Source organism: Lepidothrix coronata, unplaced genomic scaffold, assembly GCF_001604755.1.
Source record: "Lepidothrix coronata isolate B3197 unplaced genomic scaffold, Lepidothrix_coronata-1.0 Scaffold23, whole genome shotgun sequence".
NCBI classification, from domain to species: Eukaryota; Metazoa; Chordata; class Aves; order Passeriformes; family Pipridae; genus Lepidothrix; species Lepidothrix coronata.
Genome location: NW_016690203.1, coordinates 793,499 through 817,109, shown reverse-complemented (window position 1 = coordinate 817,109; position 23,611 = coordinate 793,499). Strand labels below are relative to the sequence as shown.

Here is a 23,611-nt window from a genome sequence, read left to right as displayed (position 1 = left end):
GGTTTGGGGTTAGTTTTTTGGTTCTTTTTTTTTTTCTTTTTTTGATGGGTCTTTCCTATGGCCTTGTTAGTCTCTTTTGGATCTTCATTTGTGTTTTGTAAACAGAGATTATGAATGCTTGCAACTTTCTAGCCCATGCAGGGAGGGAAGAGCAGGACTCATCGTTGATTCCCAGCTCTCCATCGTCCCCATTGTGGGGACCAGCCCCAGATGTGGAACTGGCAGCTCCTCCAACCCCACTGATGTAATGTAGAGTAGTAGCAGTGAAAGACTGTGTATGTACCTGGGGCTGCATCCATCACACAGGCGTGTAATGTTGCATGGTCTTGCTCTTTTTCGTTTTGATCTCCTTGGTTTTATATATTTTTCAGCGTACAAATTTCAGAAAAAGTATTTTGGGGAAATGTCTTGTATTTCCTTCTGTGTAATATTGATTTTATTTTTTTTCCTTCAAACTGGGAATGACTAACTAGTCAATTACTGATTCAGATATGAACATTTTTCCTGCTTTATTTCTAATTTCTAATTTCTAATCCAAAGAAGGAAAGGAAAGGAGTGTGTATATCAGAGATCACAGTGCTATGTATGGACAAGGCAGCTCTGTTGCACTTAAAACACAGCGGGTTAATTACTTGAGATTGCCTTACCTAGTTTTCCATGCTCTGTTCTGTAACACCAGCCAGTACTCATTCGGTGTATAGAATCACTGCATCTGCTCGGGGAAGGAACCAAGGAATCTTAAATCCTCCTCTTAATTCAAGCTCCATGAAAGAATTGACTACGGAGGGACTTTATTCAGAAGTTAAATGTTTAAAAAATATTTGATTTTAGTAATAATACATTGTATCCCTTCATAATAACAATTCAGAATAAGATGCCATGGGAGGTCTTATTCCTCCACATAGTGGGAGCACGTGTGACCCACTGTGCCTGACTGACATTCTTTATCTTAAAGTAAATCTCAAGATTTTATTTTTTTTTCTCTTAATGGTATCAGGATACCTGGAAAGGTGTGAATCCATGCAACTTTTCTACAAGTGTATTCAAAACCATTTGTATAAGTGAAACTGTTTCAAGTGGGAGCAACTTAAAAAAAAAACAAACAAAACTGGACAGCCTTGCAGGATTTTTCTAGAAAGTTGGGAGAATGACAGTGCTTTTATTAACAGCCTCACTAAGTTCAGGGAGTATTCATAGGATTTGTAGTGTAAAAGGGTAGTAGCAAGAAGTTACCGGATCTTCCTGATTTTCACTTGAGCTGTGTTTGCAGCATGCTAAAGTTCTTAATAGTATTTGCTGTTGCTTATGTAACAGGGCTTGAGAATGGAAGACTTCTGATTTAAAAATTTATTTTTAAATTTATCAGAATTACTGTTCTGCGTATGACTTTTCCATAGATTCATTTTGCTCTAAACGTGAGCAGCTATTAAACAGTATCTTATTCCTTCTGTCACAGGTGTGGACACTGTCAGCGTCTCCAGCCAACTTGGAATGATTTGGGAGATAAATACAACAACATGGAAAAACCACAAGTCTACGTTGTTAAAGTGGATTGTACTGTAGATATTCCACTGTGCTCTGAATTTGGCGTACGAGGATACCCTACGTAAGTATAAAAGGATGTCTGCTCCTATTTTTCTTTTTCAGTTTTCCATGATCCTCTGCCAATTTCTTGAAGCTAACTTCTAAGCTATATTTTTCGTGGATTTCTTTGTAGCCCCTTGGATCTGATATGTTCATTTTAAGCCTTTTTACCATGTTGCCAAGTATCATGTGATACATACTACTGTTACTCTTTCATTTTTTTCAAGAAACTCTTTTATGTCTTGGACAATGTCTGTGTTTAAATGAAGTCCAGAATTGTCCTTTTGTTTTCTCTGGGAGTACCTCTTTCTCAAGCAGCAGTACATTATACATCTGTGATATGCATGATAGAGCTGGTTTCCGGTAACGGTACTTTTAAAAATAATTTGTCACCAGTTTGTCAAGACTCTGCAACATTCATAATTGCAGGTGTTCTGTTAGATTTTTAGTGAACTCAGTACTCATAAAATGATAAATAGTATTATTTAGCAAAGCAGTGGTGATGTTGTACAGACTTTTTTCTAGGTAAGTTTTCTTACATTGGTCTAGAAGAAATTAATTTGTATTTTAAGGTTGTTATGCTTATCCTGTTATAAGGGATGTGTGCCTTACTACCTCAACTTTGGTAGGCAGAACATGATCTAGAGTATCTATGAGAGGTTGGTGCTTTGGGGTTGGTTAGACACGTGTGTTACCTTTCTAACTGCCAGGAAGGAGCAAAAAAATATTTTTTTTTTCACTTGTCTTCTTTAAAGCTTCTTGCAAAAATGGATGGGATCCTTTCAGCTGCTTTATGAAGTACTCAGTGGGCATAAGTGGAGAATGTAATAATTTCTAGCCCTTGCACAGCCTGTATTTTTCAGTTTTCTTCCCTTTGCTCACTTTGTCCAGTGTTTTTGCCGACTCCAGCTACAGCCTGAACTTTTCATGCGCTCCTGGCTGCACCCACTTGGATGCAGATGAGTATGACTGAGTAGAAGTTTAGAGTTATTAATAGCATAGTCCTTGTTGAGATAGGAATTGTCCTTAAGGGCAGTGTGTGGCTGAGTTCCACAAGAAATAACTTTTCACCAAGAAATAGTGCACATTACAGCTCTGTTTTAATATCTCCAAAAGCGAGCATTTGTTGTCTTGGCATATTTGAATAGATTAGATTGTGGTGCTGCTCCTTGTAAAACAGAAAGAGTGGCAGAGATTTTTAATAAGGAAAAAATCAATGGATGTGTAATTGCTGCATTTTTTTTCCTCTCTCTCTTTTTAAGGTCATTGAATATTTATGAATAGTTAGTGCTTGCTTTCACCTACTTGAAAAGTATAAATAACAAGGCAGTCATCTGCTAGTCATAGAAACATAGAGATGAAGGGGAATTCATGATATCAATTCTCTTCCTGTCTGAGTCAGTTTTAAACTAGTCTGTTTTTAAAAACGTCCAGCAAGGGAAATTTCACAGCTTCCTCAGGCACAGAGGTATTGTCTCAAGTCCAGGATGTGCTGATCCCTACACTGCTTTTCCAAACACCTGTCAAAGGAAAGGCTGCATCCCCTTTTCATCCCCTGAGAATCAAAGTGGCTGAGCAGGTCCCTCACTTGTTAGTACAGTTGTTTCAGGATTATTTCGTGCTGCAAAATAAATACTGTTAACCGAACCAGAGAAAACTCAACCTTGTTTGAAGAAACTAAAGGTGCAGATAGTTTTTTATGCTGTTACCCTTTTTTTTTTGTTTATTTTGAAAAGTATTTCCATGAGGTGTGTTTTAGATGTTCTTTTGTTTAATATTTGTTGTTTGCTTATTATTTTGACTTTCTGTCATCACAAGGAACATTCAAGAATACCTTAAATAGAAATGACAGTGGGAGTTCCTATCTCTTTTGCATATATTTGCATTATGTGGTTTTTCAACACTTTCATATGTTCATTTTTTCCGACTGTGGAACAAGAAGAGAGAGAAAAACATTTCAATAAACAAAAGAAGCTGTACAAAATGACAGCTTGGCAAGGGGAACTGAGGGCTAGTAATTGAAACTCTGATCTTCTATAAAAAATAAGACTAGGTCAGAATTCAATATTACCCCTTTATCAAATATAGTTCAAATTTTAATTTAAATATTTAATAGTAGAAGCTTTATGTAGTTTATGGAAAAGTTTTGATAGCAATTATTAAATGTTATAATCATGAAGTTTGAATCCCTACAGGCAGTCACTTATCTCCTTGTCCTATTGACTTGCTTCAGTGTGTTTTTAATCAGTTTAATACCACATGAAAAGTCCTACATTCCAAGAGCAGTTGGGGAACAAAAGGTGAAAAAGAAATTTGTGGGAAAATAAGTGCTAGATATTTTTCCTTTGGTGATGAAGAGAGGTGAACAAAACAAAATGGATGCTTTTTGACAAACTGAAACAGGATTCACAGAACTAAATGCCGCAATTTTTAATTTGCTCTTGCTTATTGATCAAAGTAATATTGAGCTATGTTGATTTTTAACATGGTATTTATTTTTTGCTGTTTTAAAAATCTCCTTTACATGGGAATGAAAAAATTCTACCCATGACCCTTTAAGCTGAGGGAGATGTCTGATGCTGATGTTAATAGTCAGGAGATCTGTTACTGCAGCCTGAGCTGCATTGCTATGGATTAGCAAAGCACGTTGGCTTTCTGAGAATGTTTCCTGTGTGAAAATTTTTGCCTCACTCTTTTCTCACATTTTGATCCTTTAGCCTAAAGCTGCTTAAACCAGGACAAGAACCTCTGAAATACCAAGGCCCTAGGGACTTCCAGGCACTGGAAAACTGGATGCTGGAGAAACTAAATGAGGAACCATCTGTAAGTGAAAAGGAAGTAAGAAATGGAAATACTCTTTTCTGCAGACTTGCTTATCTATCACTTCTTTAAGTTAGGTTTCATTTTCCACGAGGAAATTTCTCCTGAGAATAAAAGTCAGGTCACAAAATCAATATGAAACAGCTTACACAATAGTCAGAGTAGTAATTAAAACTGTCATCCTGTGACCTGACCTCTGTTTCCTGTATTTAAAACTACAGTACATAATGCAGTTTTAATGTTTATAATTTTAACATTTTAAGATACAGTTCTTGGTGTCAATTCAGTTGACATCTGTAGGCCATAATGTTTCTAGAATAAGAAAAGCAATTTACCTGTAACACATTATAAATTTCATTTGTATTGGACTTACTTTCCTCTTCAAACATGGATGCCCTCTTCAGCTCAGTTACTACCTGTTAATGTTGTAGCCTAAAGAAAAGGTTTAAAATAATTGGTTAAGTAAGATAAGCTAATACCATCACTAGGAAAACCCTTGAGTTTAGGGGTAGAATTCACATGTAGTAGCCAAGCCTTGCCTAAAATGAAATTTGTGATTGCTGTTTCTAATCAAGATAAAGCTTTATGGATTGCTGAACCACAGTTAGAATGTGATTATATTTAAACAAACATTGTGTTTTTAATAATTAAACATTAAATGCTAAACTATTTTAAGAAACGTACTTTGAGGTTCTTAAAAAATCCTTTCCAGCTCTAACTCTAGTGTCTACAAAGTATTCAGTTGATATTGCTGATGTGCCAATGAGTTTGCTGTAAGTTATACATATGAAATGTTTGCTCTATTCCCATTGTTGCTGTCTTCATAGAGCCCTTAGGTAGACAGCATTCCTTCTGGCATTAGGGGAGCAGAAAATAGCTTTTGCACTAGCTATTTTTAAATAACCCAAAGACCACTGAAACTGGTGTCATGGCAGATGTGGCTGATGTGAGATGCTATGGAGGGACCATTATGTAATTTAAGTGTATTGCTGTGTGGTGATGTGATGACTGCCATAGCATGTGCTCTGTGACTGTACTACAGCACAGTGAAAGACTGTTATTCCACTGACTGTGATAGCTCTTTTCTGTGTGGCAATTTTTTTCACATTTTGCTTTCGAATAGTTGTTTGCTAGGAAACATTAGATACCTAAATCAAGCTAAATAAGGACATTGCTTTAGGAATTTAAAATTTCAGGGTACAGAGTCTACAAGACTGTCACAGGACAGCGTGATACAGTAATCAAATGTTGTGTATTTACTGTACAAGAGAAATAAAAGTTAATTTTTTTCATGAATAGGATCCAGAATCTGATGTGGAACCACCTAAAGCCCCTGAACCGAAGCAGGGAATGTATGAACTCTCAGCAGAGAATTTCAAGATGCACATAGCAGAAGGTAACTGGGATTTTTTTATAAGAGAAACTTGCTTACAGAGACATTAGTAGTGAGAAGTCTGTACCAGGAACGTTAGTTTTCAGGGGACCTCCTTCACACCATTGTTTTCCCATAATACCAAGTGAAAGAGGATGAAACTACAAACTGTGTAAAAATGCAGTAGTTTAATTACATATTGCAGACCATGAGAAAGTTTTAAGTATGGCACTCAGAAGGCAGTAAAATCACGGCCCTAATCACAGGGAAGAAGCTATTGGGGCTTGCTCAATGAAACTGTCTCTTTTCCCAAGTTCCTTATTCAATCACAGCCTTGCCACTTACTTTGTGTTTTTGCAAGTCCCGTTTCCTCCTTCCCTAGGAGCTGCCTTTTCTTCCTCCCAGACTGTTTTCTGGATAAGTATAATCCACCCACTTCCTCCTTACAGCCCCCATCCCACTCCAGTCTGGCCCTTTATTTGATATTGTTTAGCTTCCTTTCTCCAGAATTTAATATGGGCAAAACACTTCACCTGTTTGGCCATTTTAAAAAATATTTTGTCTGGAAGCCTTAAAATTAATTCCAGGAGGGATACCTAATATGGGAAATTTTAACCCCCACATGGTGGGTTTTTTAGAGAATGAGCAAAATCTTACAATTCAAGCTTTGAGCTGGCATACCACCAGATGATCTTACTATCTCTGTCTGTTATCCAAAAAGCAAAGGCTGGTTTAAATTAAATGTCTGTGCCCATCTGATACCACTAGTGAGGTAGATACTAGAGCTTCTTAAAGTAACCATGAACTGATCAGAAATGTTTTCAAGTGTAAAAGAGCTTTTTGTGCATCTAACTTAAAATTTCCCAGCCTGTGGGGCTTAACACAGAATGAAATCAAAATTCTTAATGGGTTTTCCTCTAAGCCATCAGGGAGATGCTAAGCATTTATCAACTTTAATATCTTCTCAGATTGTAAAGTTCAGTGTATATATAAATGTTTTAATATTTTTATTGTAATATTTTTATTATGTATCCATTGGCCTTCATGGAGAAGACATTCTCATGGTCATATCTGATGGTTGAGGAGGTTTAGGACAATCTATAAATCTGTTGTCCTCTCTTCACTTCAGTTACAAAAAGTTCAGTGCCTAAATTTAACGGGAGGCTTAGCAGTTACACCTGCAAGGTTGACTTTTGCTCTTTTAATTTGTTTTAACAGAGCCTTGTCTTGATGGGTGCAAAAATGTGCAGCATTTTGAATTAATTAACCTTAATTGAAGGAAATGACGTATTCTGGTACTTTGCAATTAATATTGTACTAATTTAAACTAAACATTAGTAGGAGATAGCACCGAGACTTTCCTCTGTGTAAAACACCACAAAAACCTACTAAAGGCAGCAAATTCTGAGTAGTTGACATGAAAACAGAAAGAGCAGGACAGAAAAAGGAGAGCAGAAAACTGAACAAAATTTTTTAGGTAAATCATAGACTGAAGCATTTCTTAGGAAGCACCATTTTGTTAAGTTGAAGTTTATACTTTCATTTATGCTGTTATATATTCCTTGGTAGTTCTTTCTATGCTGTAACAGGGCAACTGATTGACATGGTAGAATTAAACATTGAGGTAAATGGTTAGGCTAAAAATACCAGGTTTAATATCTCATTTGTTGGGTTGAGATTGTGAAGCTGTTCGGATTTTCGGGAAATTTGGCAATGCTGTGGGACTGCATACAGTATTGAAAACCTAATTGCTGAAGTATTTTGTCCTGGCCTTTGATTCACAGTGTTTCCTATCTTTAACTCAGGAAATACCATGATAAATTTGCAGGCTGAGATTAGTAGCTAGTCTTTAATTGCAGCCAAGTTCATTCCACATGAGTTAAATATTTTTTTTTTTTTTTTTTTTTAACTTAAAAGGTAATCACTTCATCAAATTCTTTGCCCCTTGGTGTGGTCACTGCAAGGCTTTGGCCCCTACCTGGGAACAGCTGGCTCAAGCCTTTGAGCATTCGGAAACTGTCAAGATTGGCAAGGTAGGTGAAGTGCTCTTAGTTGAAAACGTGGTTTGTGTCAGTGAATGTTTCAGCCTAGGATCATGCTTTTTGTGCTATGATTTGCAAATAGAAACTGTTTTGTCAACCTTTAAATCCTTTTATAGTCATAGTTTCTATTTTAATTTTGAGGGTTTTTTTCTTTCACATCTACAGTTGACAGGACTCCCTCATTTTCAGCAAGGACTTGTTACAAACACAGCTTGCTCTCTGTATTTCAGAGAGCTCGGAATGAGGCTAATACTTCAGATGCAAGGAATAATATTTTGAGACTTGCTTTTTATTATGTGTCTGCTTTCTCAGAATTTGATAGACTTCAGTATTTATTTTGAGAAAGTGACTTTTAATTTGTTCTTTACAGCACTGGGTTCCTTAGCAAGCTTTAGCCCTACAGGGCTCCTTAGGATGACTTATTTCTTTATTGGTTTGGGGTTTTTTAACTCTTTACGCCCATAAAATTTTTAAAGGTTTCAGAAGGTCCTGCACCTTAAAAATTGATATCTTGTCCTGCTTTACTATTTCTCTTAGGGTTGATAACCAGGTTCTGTGGTGTATTTACCATGGGAGCTTGTTACTTGTACGTGGAGTGACTTCTGTGCTGAGGTATGGAGGTGGTCTGGCAATTGTAGTTACTGGCTTTATTTGCTGACCCATACCTAAGTCCAGGTGGCTCATGATGGGAATCCCTCTGCCCACAGTGGAAATCTGACTGTGCTCAGCTTCCATGTCCTTAAGCTTTCACAGTTGTTCCACTGATCAGAAAGACAGCATAATAGCAGTGTTGTCAGTACTGCAGAGGGACTCTCCCTCTGCTGTCTCCCCTGCCTCTGCCCTCACAGCACTTTCAGCTGTATTAGGGGTGATGAGCTTGACTTTTTTTTTATTCTTTATTTTTAATACTTTTGAAAATCTGTCAATTCAGGTATGCTGTAGATGTACAGAGCAGGTCCACATAGTTTAAAGGACACATATATATATAAGCACAGTTGATCTTCAGAGAAGACATACATACATACATCTATATATATGTATATGTATATATATGTATGTATATATAATTTTGAGACCTGGTGGATATAAAATTAAAGAATAAGGTATCAGAAGCTATTTCTCCCTTATTTGAGACCTTTGTTTGCTGTCCTAAGAAATCTGTGCTCAGCTTAAGTATCTTTTTGAAGTTACCATTCTCTGGTACCTGGAGAAAAATAAACAAAGAATTTTCAAAATTTCTGTTTTATTTAGTTGTCTGTCGTGTTCACAGTTCATATTATGGAGAGTTGTTATGTAATGCAGCCACCAAGATTTGTCTTGATGCCTAGGCAATTTTATGTAACTGTATACCTTGTGAAAATATTTTAAACATGTCTTGGCTAAGATTGTAAGTCTGTAAGTAAACAGGAAACACAGCTGTTTCTAAGAAGGTTGAACCATGACCTTCATCTAATCTGCAGGAATAGTGTCTTAACACTGTTTAATCTTTAGAGTTGATCTTCAGTGATCTGGAGCAAAGTGTTTCTAATGTAAAATTCAAAATACAAGTGCTGTGTTGAGCAAAGGCTGCAATGCTTAAGTTATCTTTTTTTTCTGCTTCAAAAAAGATTATAAACTAATAATGTTACAGATTGGTTTATGACGTATTAGAATTGAATGTTGCTATGCACTTGGAGCTTCCCTTGGAGTAAAGTTAACTTTCTAGTAGTTGACATGTCTTCTGAAGTCTTTAAAGAGTAGTCTTTCAAAAAATGGATGAGCCAATATGTCTTTGCTTTAAACCTCTCTCACATTAGTGTTTTGTGTTTCATTGTCCATGCACTGATTTTATTAGCTGAGAATACCAAGTACTTTTTAATTGAAATCTTTAATTATGTCTTCGTTGTTCTTTGTAACTGCTATTACTTCCTTCTAGCCATACCTCTCTCCTAATCTCTCCTTAAAAAAAAAAATCACACACAGAGCCTCTCAATTATACAACCAAGCCACTGTTTGGAAGGCAGACATAATCATTCTCAAGACAGTACTGAGTTTTGCCAAGCCATGTATTGCTTGTTTCTGTATTTTTCTGAGATTTTAAACAAGGGAGGCTGTGATGCTTGTTGTATGTTTATTTTAGGCACTGAATAGTTTTGGGTTTTTTTCCCAAAATGTAGGTCGACTGTACTCAGCATTATGAAGTCTGCTCTGAAACCCAAGTTCGTGGTTATCCCACACTCCTCTGGTTTAGGAATGGTGAAAAGGTGAGTCTGCAAGTTCAGCAAAAGATCACACCATTTTTTTCTGAATAATACTTAGACTGTGCTTGCATTCTGGAAAAAAAAAGACAAAAGTCTGCTTGTGAGAGAAATAATGTTGGAGGTTCAGTTGGATACTAGAAGAGGTAGACTTTGTCTGCAGGTAAAAGTTAGAGATTTTTGCTCCTTGTGTTTTGCAAATGACTGGTATAATGTTCATAAATCTGAAAGCAGTATCTCCAGTTATGCTACTGTGTGAGAGAATTCTGGGTTTACTTTATTCTAATACTTTATTTCCTGTGGAACATAAAAAACATAACTGAAATAGAAATAATAATAAAGTATGTAATTTTCACAATGTGTATCAGAAGGTTGCCCTCTGAAAATGTTGCCCATTTGCTGAGTGATGTCTAGAGATGTAAATTTTCCCTCTTATAAATCTGAACACTTCATATGACACTGTGAGTGAGAATTCCTGTGGGCCCACTTGACGTTTTTCCTTGCAGCAGTTCAAAGAATTACAATATTCTGAAGTTATGGGGAAATAAAATATTTATAAATACCATGTACATGAACAGCAGTCAATAAGCTAAATATAAATCGTAGTGTTATTTATAATGTATTTCACAGTTTCAAGATTAATTAAATGTATTCAATGGATATTAAAAACAGGTCCACAAGAGAGCCCAGGACATTACTAGCTCTTACCTGCTAAGTTGGGGGGGGGTTGTTTTTTTGTCCCATTCATCTTGCATTCATTTTTGAACATTTACAGTATTGGAGATGTAAGTTTTGCTACTTAATCCAGTTTAGTGGCTGTTGCTTGTGGCAGTTTTCTGGCACTCTAAAGAGAAACTGGCCGCAAGTACATACCAGTGCATGTGAGGTTTGCTATGAGCATCCCTGCAAGATGAGGCATTCTAGGGAATTTAAATGAAGCAGCACCTGCATTTTTGAATCCCAGCCTGATTCACATAAGAAGTATGTGGCCTTGTTACCTCTCGAGCAGCAGTGCCTGGCACATGTCAGAAGCAGAACTGGAAGCTGAGGGAGTGCTCAAATCAAGCATGGTGGCATGTCCAAGGCAAGAGGTTTTCAGTTAATTAAACTTTTGTCTTTGTATGATGTGAGTTGGAAGAATGTAAAGTGTTCTGCTGGTTTTTTCAGAATGGTTTTCCACCTGCTTTATTTTTATTTTTCAGACAGCTACAGATGGCAAGATACTTTGCCAGAACAATACTCTCTTGATATAGAAAAGTTAGTTTTTCCTTGACAAGCCAGATCAATTTTCTGACCCTTTCTAATAATTGACGTTTGAATTCCTCAGAGTTATTTGAATCAAGAATGCAGTGAAAGAAAAAAATCACTGCTGTTGTATTTGGTAAAACTGAAGCTTAGCCATTAGTCTGAGCAATGTATTTCAGTTCACATTGAACTGTCTTTTCTCCATTGGCAGTGTGGTATTCCCTGGTGACATACTGCCACAGCAATCACATGTTCCTCCATGGCCTGATACAATACATTTTAAAAACCACAAAACAACCCCAACAACTTTCCAACAGTCTGGCCCAGAAATTCCCGAAAATCTCTGGCTGCTGTGATACTGTTCAGTAAGGGGGAGAACTGCTTCAGTCATCCAGCCTTGTTATCCATGATACCATCATCCCGTTTGTCATAACTGAAGTCGGGTATGACACCATCCCTTTTGGTTAGATGGCGCAGAAACCCTGGGAGGAATCAATGGGCGCTGACCCTGCCCTGCTGAAATGGATACAAACCAGAAGGTACAGGCTTCTTGCATCAGCTTATATTATTTCCTTAGTCACTTAGAGCCAGTGCAAAGAAAGAGGCCATAGTTACAAGTAACATTATCAATGACAAAAAAAGAGAAATGTGTAGAAGGAGCTCCAAAGGTATAGGAAAGCTGAGATGTCTGTTCTTCCTTCCAGTGTATGGAAGCTTGTATGTTGTTTCTTGAGTCTTCCTCATCTGCAAGTGGAGATACATCTTGTCGCCCATGCCTCCTGGGACCACATCTCAAGAGTTCTATCCAAAATGGATATGTAGTACCTGTGTGGATATGTAGTACCTCACAGATAGATCTTAACAAAGAAATAAGTATTAATTGTCACAGAGAGCCCTGAGGGCAATCACACAAGAGCCAGGTTGGAGAGGGCCAGCAGTGGATTTGAGACTAGAAGCTGCTCACAAGTGCTCTGATTTCTTGTTCTCTAGAGTTGTGAAAGTACCCGAAATATGGGGAAGCATCTAAAGCAAACTGTGGCCTCTCAGAGATCTGGCTTTATGGTTGACTGCTTTATGTGCAGGTTAAAAAATGGGACTTAACTTTCCTGAGAGTAGTGGTGTTGGAAATGTTTGCCAGCAGCAGGCACCTGTTGTCTCTTGCTTCCAGGTGAACTTAGGTGCCCAGAGTGTACTGCCTTACTATTTGGGTTTTCTGGAGATGTGTGACAAGTGTGTAGGCCAGAGGAGTAACTGCAGTCTGGCAACATGCAAGTTAAGGTTTTCAGCCCTGTCAAAGCACCGGGCAGAGCTCACGTGGTAACAGAGACCACCACCAAACAGGGATGGATGTGTTATTGTTCATTGCAGTAGCTTTAGGTTCAAAAAAATAAAAGCTTGAAAAAGCTGACTACAGTGAGAGAAGGTCAAAGTGGAAAAGTGTCAAAAATTTGCTTCTACATTTCTAAAATACCTTTCACTTCAAGGAAATTTTAGATTGTTCCCTTTTGCTACAGAAGAATCTAAGGTAAAACCTAAAGACATGGAATGAATGGAATGTCATGGAGAGGTTTAAGAACTAGATAATCATATTATTAATGTGCTTATACTTGGCAATCTTATGTTTTTCTGGTAATTATTTATTTGCTAGATTAATTGCATATACACAGTTGCACAAACTATTTGATAATTTTAGGGTGACCAGTACAAAGGGAAGAGGGACTTCGATTCCTTAAAAGAATATGTGGATTCCCAACTACAGAGCTCTGGTAAAGAGCCACCAGCAGATAAACCTGCTGAAGATCCACAGCCACCTGCAGAACCCACCCATGTTGAGGTAAGTGCTCCAGTACTTTGCAGTGATGTTAAGTGTTCAGACTGTTTTAGCAACCTGTCCAAGTCTTCTATGCGTTTTTCTCTCTCTGATAGATTGACGATTTCTGGATGTAAACTGTACCAAATATTTTCTTGGTTATTTTTTTAGTTGTTAGTGAGTGGAATCAGATCATAAATCCTAGGGATACTTTTACTAAACTGATGAATTGGAGAAGGAAAAAAAAATCTGGCTCCTTTTTTATGGTTGCAATAAATTGTTTAGATAGAGTGGCATAAATGTGGTCTTTTTGGTCCATGGAACTGCTGGTTTCTATGACAGCATATTTCATCACTATAGAAATGAACATTTCTTGCAAGATTCTCACTTGAACTAGGGATATGGTGCATGCTGCTAAGCCCCTAAAAGAAGCCAGGGTCCTATACTTAGTGACTATCTGCAAAAACAACGAACAAGCAAAGATTATGAAGACCAGTCTAGATATGGTAAGGTAATGTGTCCTGTGATAAGAAAAGTCCTTGAGGTTGGAGACTTATTCTAATCTTGGTTGTAGGAGCTACAGGCTTATAAAAGTTGCCAAGACATTGCCAGGAATAACCTTTGCGCAGTTGTACTTCTTGTAATTTTCTGTCTTTTGTAATCCCTTTGGCATTTCATCTGCCATTTTGTGAGATGAATGAAAAATTGGTGAGGCTGATTTTCAAGCGTAATTTTTCACGAAGTGTGGAAAACGTACTTTCTGCCTAGAAAATAAGGGACGGGGATTTACACTCCCTTCTGATGTAGAATGAACTTAAGTAATTAAGCATCAATAATATTAATATAAATACTGTTTATATGTAGCTTCTTACAGGAGAATATTACCCTTCCCAGTTGATTTTTCCAGCAGCATTACCCATCTTGCATAAAGTGGCTTACCAAACATTATAGACCACATAGATTTGTAATTTTTGTACCCTTCAGTTTTTGTTGGTTTTTTTTTAGTTGACCTCATAGTTGGAAGATCCTAACAAGCTGGTGTTAGTACAATGCAGAAAGTAATTAGTCGTCTATTTTTATAGAAATAACACAAACCACATGTGACGCAAATTCCCACTTATGCCTTGCATTCACCAGCACACACACAAACAGGAAAGGATTGTGGAGGGATTTTTCTGCCAAATAATAGTAGACAGACACAGTGTAGGACTCAGCTTGTCCTTACAACTTCACATTGCAGCTTTGGATGCCACAGCTGCCTGGTCGCTCATTTTCAGACTCCTTGATACTGGTTTTCTTTTCATGAATTTTGAAACAAGGGGCCAGCCCATGTAGCCAGCAAACACTGACTGCATTTGCCATCAGCTGAACAGAGCTGGTACCACAGGCAGCAAAAGCAATGAGTTCCAACTCCAAATTTGTGTCCCAGTGCTGAGCCCCTACATAGATTCCCCCATGTCTTACATAGGCCAAGTACTTGCCAGCTGTTTTATGGAAGCTGTACTTTTAAGTCCATGAGAATTCTCCTCCAGACATTGCTAAAATCATTCAAAAATGATCCAGGTGGTTTAAGGTAGTGTGACCAGTGTGATCAGATTATGTGATTGCGTAAGATGTCTTCTTTGAAGAAACCAAGCTAATATTGAGCTTTCTGATATTAAATTTATTTTTGTGGTTATATAGTTCACATCAATATTCTGCTAATAATCTACAGATTTTTAAAATTTGTTTTACTGTGTGAATCATGGGGAAGATGTTACTTATGGGGTTTTTGGATTTCATATCTTATATTGTAAATTAAGTTTGGAACATCAGTTTTAGATATCCATTTAGGAAATTCAGACTGCTCACTTTTTGCTTCATTTAATTATTTGTAATTATTAAATAATTAGAAAGTATAATTTCTAATTTCTAAATAATTCTTTAGAGGTAATAACACTTCAACTTAATGAGATAATTTCATGAACTAACAGTTATTTAGAGAAATGTTTAAAGGTGCTGGATAATTTGTAATGTCAAATTTCATTGTGGCTTCATAAAACTTACTGGGTGATGCGATCTTGTTTTTTCTTCTCCTTTCATTTGAACTTGAAACTTTTATAGGCATGACATTTATTTACTTGTTTTTAATCCCTCTCACCCTTAAGGGTTTCACACAAAAAATGAAGTTTCAGTTCTGTGCTCTCATATGAGACTGTAAGCAATGTGCTGTCTTCCCATCATTCCCTTGCTCCTGATGTTATCAGGAGAAAAAATTGTTCCTGGCATCCATAGAAGTGTGATATTATGACGTCCTCTTGACAGGCAAATCTGTGTTTCTGGTAACAGTTTTTTCTGTGTATGCAATGCAGAGATGTAGTGGACAGGGAGAACAGCTGTTGAGACATCACTAATGTGCCTTGAATACCTCATTAAAATATCAGATGGCTATTAAGTGCCTGAAGCCAACTTCTCTAAGGGCTGTTCCCTGAAACACAGTGTATTCAAATGAAGGTGATTTTTTACAACAACTGAAAATTTGGATACAGGCAAATCCCCTGAAAATAGGGAAGTTCTGTTTCTCCAGTTATGGTTGAGATTCAGTGTGAAATACAGTTTTCTCTACATTTCTCTAGGGTAGGAAAGTAGCTGAGAGGTAAAAGTGAGGTCTGCTGCTGCTACTCTTGTTTATATTACTAATAATATTAGCTTTTCCAATTTCAGTTTCCCTTTTAGGTAGGTAAAAGCTAAATTGGCTGATGTTGTATACACAAGAAGTTTTGACCTCTTTTTCTCTCTTTTTTTTTTTTTTTTNGGAGCAGGCTGCAGTGCTCTCTCTCTCTGAAAAAGACTTTGATGCAACCATTGCTAGAGGGATCACCTTTATTAAATTCTATGCTCCGTGGTAAGAAGTTTGCACCTGTTGTTGTTCAGGATTATTGTTGGTCTAAGCTGTGAGGGCATTAGTCTCTGTAGGTCTTGGGAGTTGTGTGTAGTACGGTATTTGTTGTTGGAATCTAAACTGTGAATTAACTGAAGAATCTGTGTGTTGGCAAGAGTTACAGCAGAAAAGCTCAATCTGGTTTTAGCTCTCTTGGGATGCCTCTCTGTGGAAAGGCTGACAGAGATGCTTTACTGTGTCAGCTTCAAGGTAATTCTGGGGAACAAGAAGAGTGAAGCTTTCTGTGCAGGCTCAGTATGCTCCTATCCCTTGATTAGGATAAGGTGAGGGGAGTGTATCTCCAGTGTTGAGAAAGGAAAGCGTGTTGGCTTTTGGGCCCTCTCCTGCCACAACCAGCCTCTCCTGGAAGCCTCATTTAAGCACCTGAGTTTTGATACAGGCTGTTGAGCTATGGATAATTGCCTGTTACTCTTCAAACAACTGCCAAAAAACTAATTTGCACATGTGACAATTTTAAGATGTTCTTAAGAGTGTAGGTTCATGTAGTATGTTCTTATAGTGACTCAAGGTAGAAGTGCCCAATACAGATGGCATAGGTGTAGACACCCAATGGAAGACACTGGAGGGGGAAATTAAGTAATGTCCTATCTGACATCTGCCATTACTGCTATATACAGCAGAGCCTGGGACTCCAGCTGGGGTAAGACCTCAGTATTACAAACTCGTAGTACAAATATTTCTGCCTTTTTCTTACTGTTCCCTTTCTGAGAGAAAAAGAAAGTTTAACAGTTCTCTTTCTGGTTTATAGAATTCATCTTATTTGTGCCTCCATTGAATTTAATGAAACTGGCATGCCATCTTGCTCATCCATTGCCTGGTCTCTTAGCCAACAGAAGGAAGCCTAGTGTAGGGGAAGAGATTAAAATTAAGCTGTATGTCACTGTGTGGAAGATAACACATCTCTGATTTCATCACTAGCCATCCCATTAATGTAGTATATAAAATATAAAAAACTCTTTTGTTTGGGGTGGTAAAAGGCCCCATTACAAAGCAACACAAGCAAATGCAACCCATATTTAAATGTGCTCAGGCTTATCAAGATATTAACTCTGACAGTAGGCATGCATGTAGGCAAGAAGTACTGTAGGCAAGAAGTACCCAGGAATGTTTCATTTTATGTAAGCTAAATGATGCAGTCTTTTCCAGTGTTGTCACCCTTTTCACCACAGTGTGGTTTGCTGCTTGAGAGCCATTTCTATGCCTTCTTCCATCTGAAAGATCTGCTTTTGGATGTGAGCAAGCATTTTCCACCACTTGGTTAAGAAATACCCTACCCACAGTGCACACACCCCTTCACGTTTTCTGCTCTCTCCTCACTCCCTTCATCCCTTCTGTGCTCAGTGAGGGACTGGGACTGAATCTGTGCTTGTGCTGCTACTGCGCCACCATTATCTGAGAAACTTTTTCTGGGAAATTTTGAGATAAAAAATGCTCCCTTTTTGATTAGTTTTTATTAATAATACCATCTCCGCATCTCATGAGATTTTCATGGGATGCTGCCATATAGGATCAATGTTGGATGGCAGGCTAAGAAACGGTGGTGGTTCAGAATGTAGAGTCAAGTTCTTAAACCAGTGTGTGCTCCCTGGCTGCAATGCTCAGAAAGCTACTGTTTAGCAAAATGCTTCCTATATTTATATAGCTGGTATCCCAGTTTTAGCTCCGAAAGTCAGGCTTATGTATACAGTTGTAGTACTCTCCATATAAATGAAATTATTCTCTTCCAAGTGGATTAACTTATGTAGGGCTCAGCAAACACTATTATGTTGCTTCCTAGTTCTGTCTTTCAGTTAGTTTTGGATAAATATTAATGTTAACTTGCATAGTAAGCATAAAATCACCCTGTTCTAGTAGTTTTTGTGCGTGGTCAGAAATGCTTTCATACTGTCACTGTGTATTTACAAGGTGGTTTAAATACACACTGGCTTGCATTAAGAAAACTTTTGCTGAGACATCTTTCATTATTTTTGCAAATGCCCTGATCCGGCCTCAAGGCAATTATGGGGCTGTTTTAATAATCCAATTAAGGTGCAGCTGGGTTAGAACAGAATGAGCAATGCAGCTTTAAAATCTAAAGTGCTTTGGGAATTCTTCTTGAACGCAGTAAGAAGTTCACGTTAGGAACTTGGCTAAGCCAAGTTCAAAATATAAACAAAATGAATACTTTACTATGCATTGGTCAAGGAGGCCGTTAAAAACTGGAAGAAATTTAACAGGGAAATTAAAATATCATTTAAATAATTAAACTCGGGCTATGTAGCTTTAGCATAACTGGCATATGCTACCTGAAAACTTAATTTGTACTACAGACATTCTGTGCCTTCCTAAAAGCATGTTTGTTTCCAAGAGATCCCTTTTTTTTTTTGTTCCAGTTAAATATTCTCTGTGCTTGTCTTTATTTGGCTTCATATTTCTTTGTGGGGTAAAATGTTAATGCACCGACATCTAGAATACCATTCTAGGCAAGACTAACAAAGGCCAGAAAGTATTTCAGTGCTTAACTTAAATAAAATCACTTGTTTTCTTAGCTCATTTACTGACATAATAGTGCAAGGGACTTGGAGGGCCAAATCATTAGCAGATAGGAAAGGCAGCTAGTTAAAGCAATTGCAGTAAGACAGTAGAGATAAACTGGAAAGTGTATCTGCTAAACAAATCTCCCTCTTTTGTTTCTAGGTGTGGTCACTGTAAGAACTTGGCTCCAACTTGGGAGAATCTTGCCAAAGAGCAATTTCCAGGTTTGACTGATGTCAAAATAGCAGAAGTAGACTGCACCGTGGAACGTAACGTCTGCAACAGATTTTCTGTAAGTGTGGAAGATCTGAAATGAATGGGATAGTACGGTGTACCAAATGTTGGAGGTTCCAGCCAAACTGGCTGCTGCAGTCCAGGTGCCTGGTGACCGTGCTGTTTGTCAGCCAAAAAGAGGCAGTTCAGAACAGCACCTGCTGACACCATTTCTCTCCTGGACTGTTTGTTCAGACTTGGTCATTCTCATTATTGGATAAAGCTGAAGAAGTCCCTATTTTAAGAAGCCTCCCTCTGTGAAAGCACCAAGGCAGTCTTGTGGTATCTGATGGAAAGTTTTGTTCCTAGAAAAAAAAAAGTCTTTCGGTGCTGGTAGGCAGACAATTGAAGACAGAGCTGGAGCTGCTATCCCAAGAGCCTAGAGGAACATGTATTATCCTATTCACTTAAAACGTTCAGACATTTCAGATTGACATTGGAAGTTCTGCTGTTGGTTTGGGTTTGTGTTTTTTTAAATTAAAATGGCCTATTGTCTCAGAGGGCTTCAGTGGCTTTTCATAGTCGGGTATATATGAGTGATGGATACAAGTCTTAACATTAATAAGAAGTTTCCTTTTTGTATGTGTCTTTTGAAGGTACGTGGTTATCCTACACTTCTGCTTTTCCGAGGCGGAAAGAAAGTCAGTGAACACAATGGAACGAGAGACCTTGAATCACTGCATAGCTTTGTCTTGCGTCAGGCAAGGGATGAACTGTAATAAAAGTCTAGATGCTCTGCCCCTGGCTGTCTTTGTACAGTGGCTGAGGGATTTCTATCTTTGCTAATTTTCAAATAGTGTATTTGGGGGGTGAGGGTAGGGATTGGGGCTTTTTTTGTTTCTTTGTTTCTAGGATATCGAATGTACTACACATTGGTATCTTCCCCTTGTGTGTGTGTTAAAGACATACTACCCTCTGTGTGAAGGAAAACTAACAAGTAGCTACTGTGCAAATTGGGAATATTTTCAGCATTGGTAGTATTACTGCATTTCTGCATTCCTGTAATGAAATGTAAATGGTTTCCTTTGAGACTAAAATACATTAAGAAAACCAACTGAAGGGCAGCAGTACAATATTTCTGTCTTCAGGTTAGATTTGGTTAAAAAGTAATCCCTACAAATTGCTCACCATTACTAGAAAGGCAAAAGCTACAGCTGCATTGACTTTTGCCTCTACAACTGCACTTAAATCCTATTTGTGTTAATATAGCTGCTGAAAGGTTGAAAACACACACACCTTTGGAAGATACCAGGCCCCCGTGAGCTGGTTGTTACCTGTTAATCCTCTCAGCATGGGAGGTCTAGCCATAATGGAAGTGATGGTACTGTAACATGTGCCTGAACATTACTGATGCCACAGTGTACACGAGTCAGGTGGATTTTTATAGGCTGCTGCCATCCAGCTCCAGAGGTGCAACTATGCTCTACTTCTATAGAGCCAGAGTGAATAGGTGCTGTTATACCTGCTCCGTTAATAGTAAATGATCAGTTAGACTTCCAAGCTGATAATGTGTTTCCTCGCCTGAATCCAAACTTTGTGCTGACCTGCTCCTTATTCAGAGTACTTAGAGAACAACAAGTAGCACAATATTTAATATTTTTTCCATTCAGCTGGTCTATAGTAGTGTAAAATAGTCCCCCCCCTCTTCTTGAGCCTTAACCTTTTTCCAAGCAGTAAGCATTGATGAGTTTGAATGCTAGGGCCACACACTTTGTGGTATCTTGGATTATAATATGAATCTATTCTTTGGTGCATAAGATGTTCCATGCTAGATTTAATGAAAGCCAGAGAATTTACACTGCAGAGACTGTCATGATACAAAGGCAACAACAAACCAAGGACTGAATTCTGCTGTCTCACATGCACAGAAACTCATGGAATGAGGATAGCTACAGGCTAATTTGACTAATTTGTCAAGATACTGGGTTTTGTCCATCATATGGAGTAGGTTGGGTTGTTTTTCTTTTTTATAAAAAAAAAGGCAAAACATCTATGAACTTTTAAACCAATGAATTTTTCCTGGTACTTCACTTCACTGTCTGTCCAGAACTTTTGATTCTGTTCAATCTAAAAATGTGTGAAGGTGAAAAAGTCACAGTGAAAGCTAAGTGTTATACAGGCAGATGTATTGGAACAATGTGTATACTTCTGCCTTACAGGAAGCCTTTATTACGTTTTTAACAACTTTCTAGTGAAGCACAATCTCATGAGTTTCTTGTATAAAATCAAAGTGGTACAATTGTTTACACTGAGATTTTTCTAAATAAAAACTTTTTAAAAAAGCAGTCTTTCTATAAATGATACAGAACAATGAATATACAGTGACAAGTGCAATAAATTATAGCTTGTATTTACAAGAAGCCTTTTAAATGCAAGTAGAGGTAAGTGCATTTAATACAAGTTTAATATTGATCAAAACAATTTGCTATTACCTTCTGCTAGACAAAGCATGGCTACACTGCATATCCTTTAAACCAGTTTGTTAGTTGTGTGAGTTGAATGGAAAAGGTTGCAAATTTTGTTGACATTCTGTCTTCCTGTAAACAAACTGTCCAGCTAGAGAATGAATGGCTCCTAAACTTTTACATCTGAATTACAGCTTTAGAAGTGTCCTGACTTCCTTCCTGGGCAACTGGTAGTAGATGAGGCCACCTCATGAGGGGAGGGGAAGGAAGTTGCATAAGAACAAGTGTATAAAGTTGTACTGCTCAGTCAGAGAGTGAACTGGCAAGACCAGCCAGGGCCTGAGTTCATGGTAGTGTTTCTAACACATGGTGCAGCCAAGCCATCTTATGCTTGCAGGATCAGAGTTAAACAGTGCTTGGAGCATAAGAGAACTGAAACATTTACTTTGGCACAATTTTGGATGCTTACTGTCATGACAGCTGTCAGGAGGAGACTAACAGCCTAGGCATAGTAGCTGGTCCTTCTGGGCAAAATGATCTTGCATGAGACGTATGCTCTACGACCAAAGTGCCAACACTTTCTTTAGCTTCTCTGCCTTTCCCCCTCGTCTTCCCTCCCCACCCCCAAGAAAAAGACCTCACTTTTTTTGGGTGTTGTTAGCCCATCTGATAAAAATCAGCAGATGTCCAAGCAACTGCTAAAGGCCAAGCTGCTATGTGAGATTAAGACCATCCCAGCCAAATAAAGCATGTGTGGGCATATTGCTGCTGCCGCTGAGCTGAGCAGCCACCGTGGTGTAGGGTCAGTCTATAAGAAGTCTAGCAGTTTGTTCACACCCCAGGGGGTGGTCCCCACACCCTGTCCCCCCACAAGGCACATATGTGGTGTTCTGAAAGGTGGTTTATCACATGCTTTTCTGTCCAAGCTCCTGAAAGCAGGGAAGGTTGTATCAAAGTTCATGGTAGCATCACAGAGTCCATGTGAAGACTGTTTGTCAGTGACATCCACAAGCTCTTACTACCATATTCCTGTATTTCTTCAAGATTACATTAGAATTATCATCAAAGTAAAGAACAGATATGGCATTTAGTTTGGTAGGTGCACAGCATGGTTTGGGAACGTAATCAGGATTCATAAGATGAACCTGTTGCCAAGAAAGAAAACACAACTGAGACAATGGTATCCTGTTTACAGATTCACCTGGTGCTTTGGCATCGAGCTGGCTGGAGACTTACCAGAGTTTGGACAATGGCATGATTGGTTGCGTTCATATGGGCATTGAGCGGGAATGAGCACTCCCCATCACAGTAGTTGGCTGCGTAGCCCTTTGGAGCGATTATCCAGTCCTTTTTAGGGAAACAAACAGAACATGATTCAACAGACAACTGCATGCAATTAAGAGCAGCTGAAAATTTTCCATTAACTTTTTTCTTGAGGGTGAAAATGTGTTTTCACTGAAACTGTTAGGCTTTTGATTGGGGTTTTGGGTTTTGTTTTTTCTTGAGCCATCACTTTTACAAGGACACACTGATTTCAATGTCCAAAAAACAGCGCACATATATGTATTGCCATGAACTAAGAGAGTTTTATCCCTAAAACTCTTGCTGGGTTGCCTTGTGGGGATTGTGGTTTGGAAGCCTTTATGTTCCAACATTTCCTGCAGGTTAGGCCCTCTGGCTGAACTACCTTTCCTAGGTTGAGTCACAGCCACAGCTGGTGCCCCCTCATGGAAAAAATCACATCCATGCATTCACACAGGCACAATTCAAGCCTGAGGGAGCTCCACAACAGGAATATAAAAAACTGGTGTGGTGTCTCACAGACACTCTATCTTATACACCCTTATACGGGGACACTAGCCTGCTAAGGCCACTGTGGGAAGTCTTAGCTGTATAACAGATTCAGCACATCTGCCAGACTCCTAAAGGAGGGGCAGGGCAGCCAGCCTGAGCTGCATGTGCAAACAGGTGGCCCCAGTGGCACTCTTGAGTCCCATGATAGTAGGGAAGAAGAAGGTGACTTTTCACCAAAGGGCTCATAAAAAAATTACAGCTTCTCTGCTGCTGACATGAAAGAGCCAAAGGAAAACTAAAAGCAGCAATAATTAGCAGGAGATATTTTGCTTCCTTTGGTGTCAGGCTCTGCAGGTTATCCTGTAGAAGAACATACTGGTACACTTTCACGTGCATGTAATTCTTAGACAATTTCCCCTTTACCTGACAACAATTACCTGTGTTTGCTTGAATTTTGCTACAGCAGGCCTGAGCAGCCAGACACTGTTGCTGTAGCTTTGCTAGCCAGGTTTGCTCCCACGAGGATACCTGGGCATCGCAAAAACTCCCCTTCATTTTACTGTACTAGTTCACC

The 23,611-nt window shown here is 38.4% G+C and overlaps 2 protein-coding genes across 2 annotated transcripts in view; one reads left to right on the top strand and one right to left on the bottom strand.

The window, feature by feature from the left end:
• The first annotated feature begins 1,456 nt into the window (after nucleotides 1–1,456).
• Nucleotides 1,457–21,114, top strand: TXNDC5 (thioredoxin domain containing 5). The gene is made up of 9 exons (XM_017808584.1): nucleotides 1,457–1,606; nucleotides 4,302–4,407; nucleotides 5,704–5,800; nucleotides 7,694–7,809; nucleotides 9,975–10,061; nucleotides 12,994–13,134; nucleotides 15,912–15,994; nucleotides 18,728–18,857; nucleotides 19,435–21,114. Exons 1-9 carry the CDS (start codon nucleotides 1,518–1,520, stop codon nucleotides 19,555–19,557), a joined length of 972 nt encoding a protein of 323 aa, XP_017664073.1. The 5' UTR covers nucleotides 1,457–1,517; the 3' UTR covers nucleotides 19,558–21,114.
• BMP6 (bone morphogenetic protein 6) overlaps nucleotides 20,976–23,611 on the bottom strand; it is an 88,419-nt gene continuing 85,783 nt past the window's right edge. Inside the window, exons 6-7 of the mRNA XM_017808583.1 lie at nucleotides 22,480–22,590; nucleotides 20,976–22,388 (exon numbers count right to left, since the gene is read on the bottom strand). Of these exons, the coding sequence (XP_017664072.1) occupies nucleotides 22,239–22,388; nucleotides 22,480–22,590 (261 nt within the window). The 3' untranslated portion in view covers nucleotides 20,976–22,238. The remainder of the gene's footprint in view (nucleotides 22,389–22,479; nucleotides 22,591–23,611) is intronic.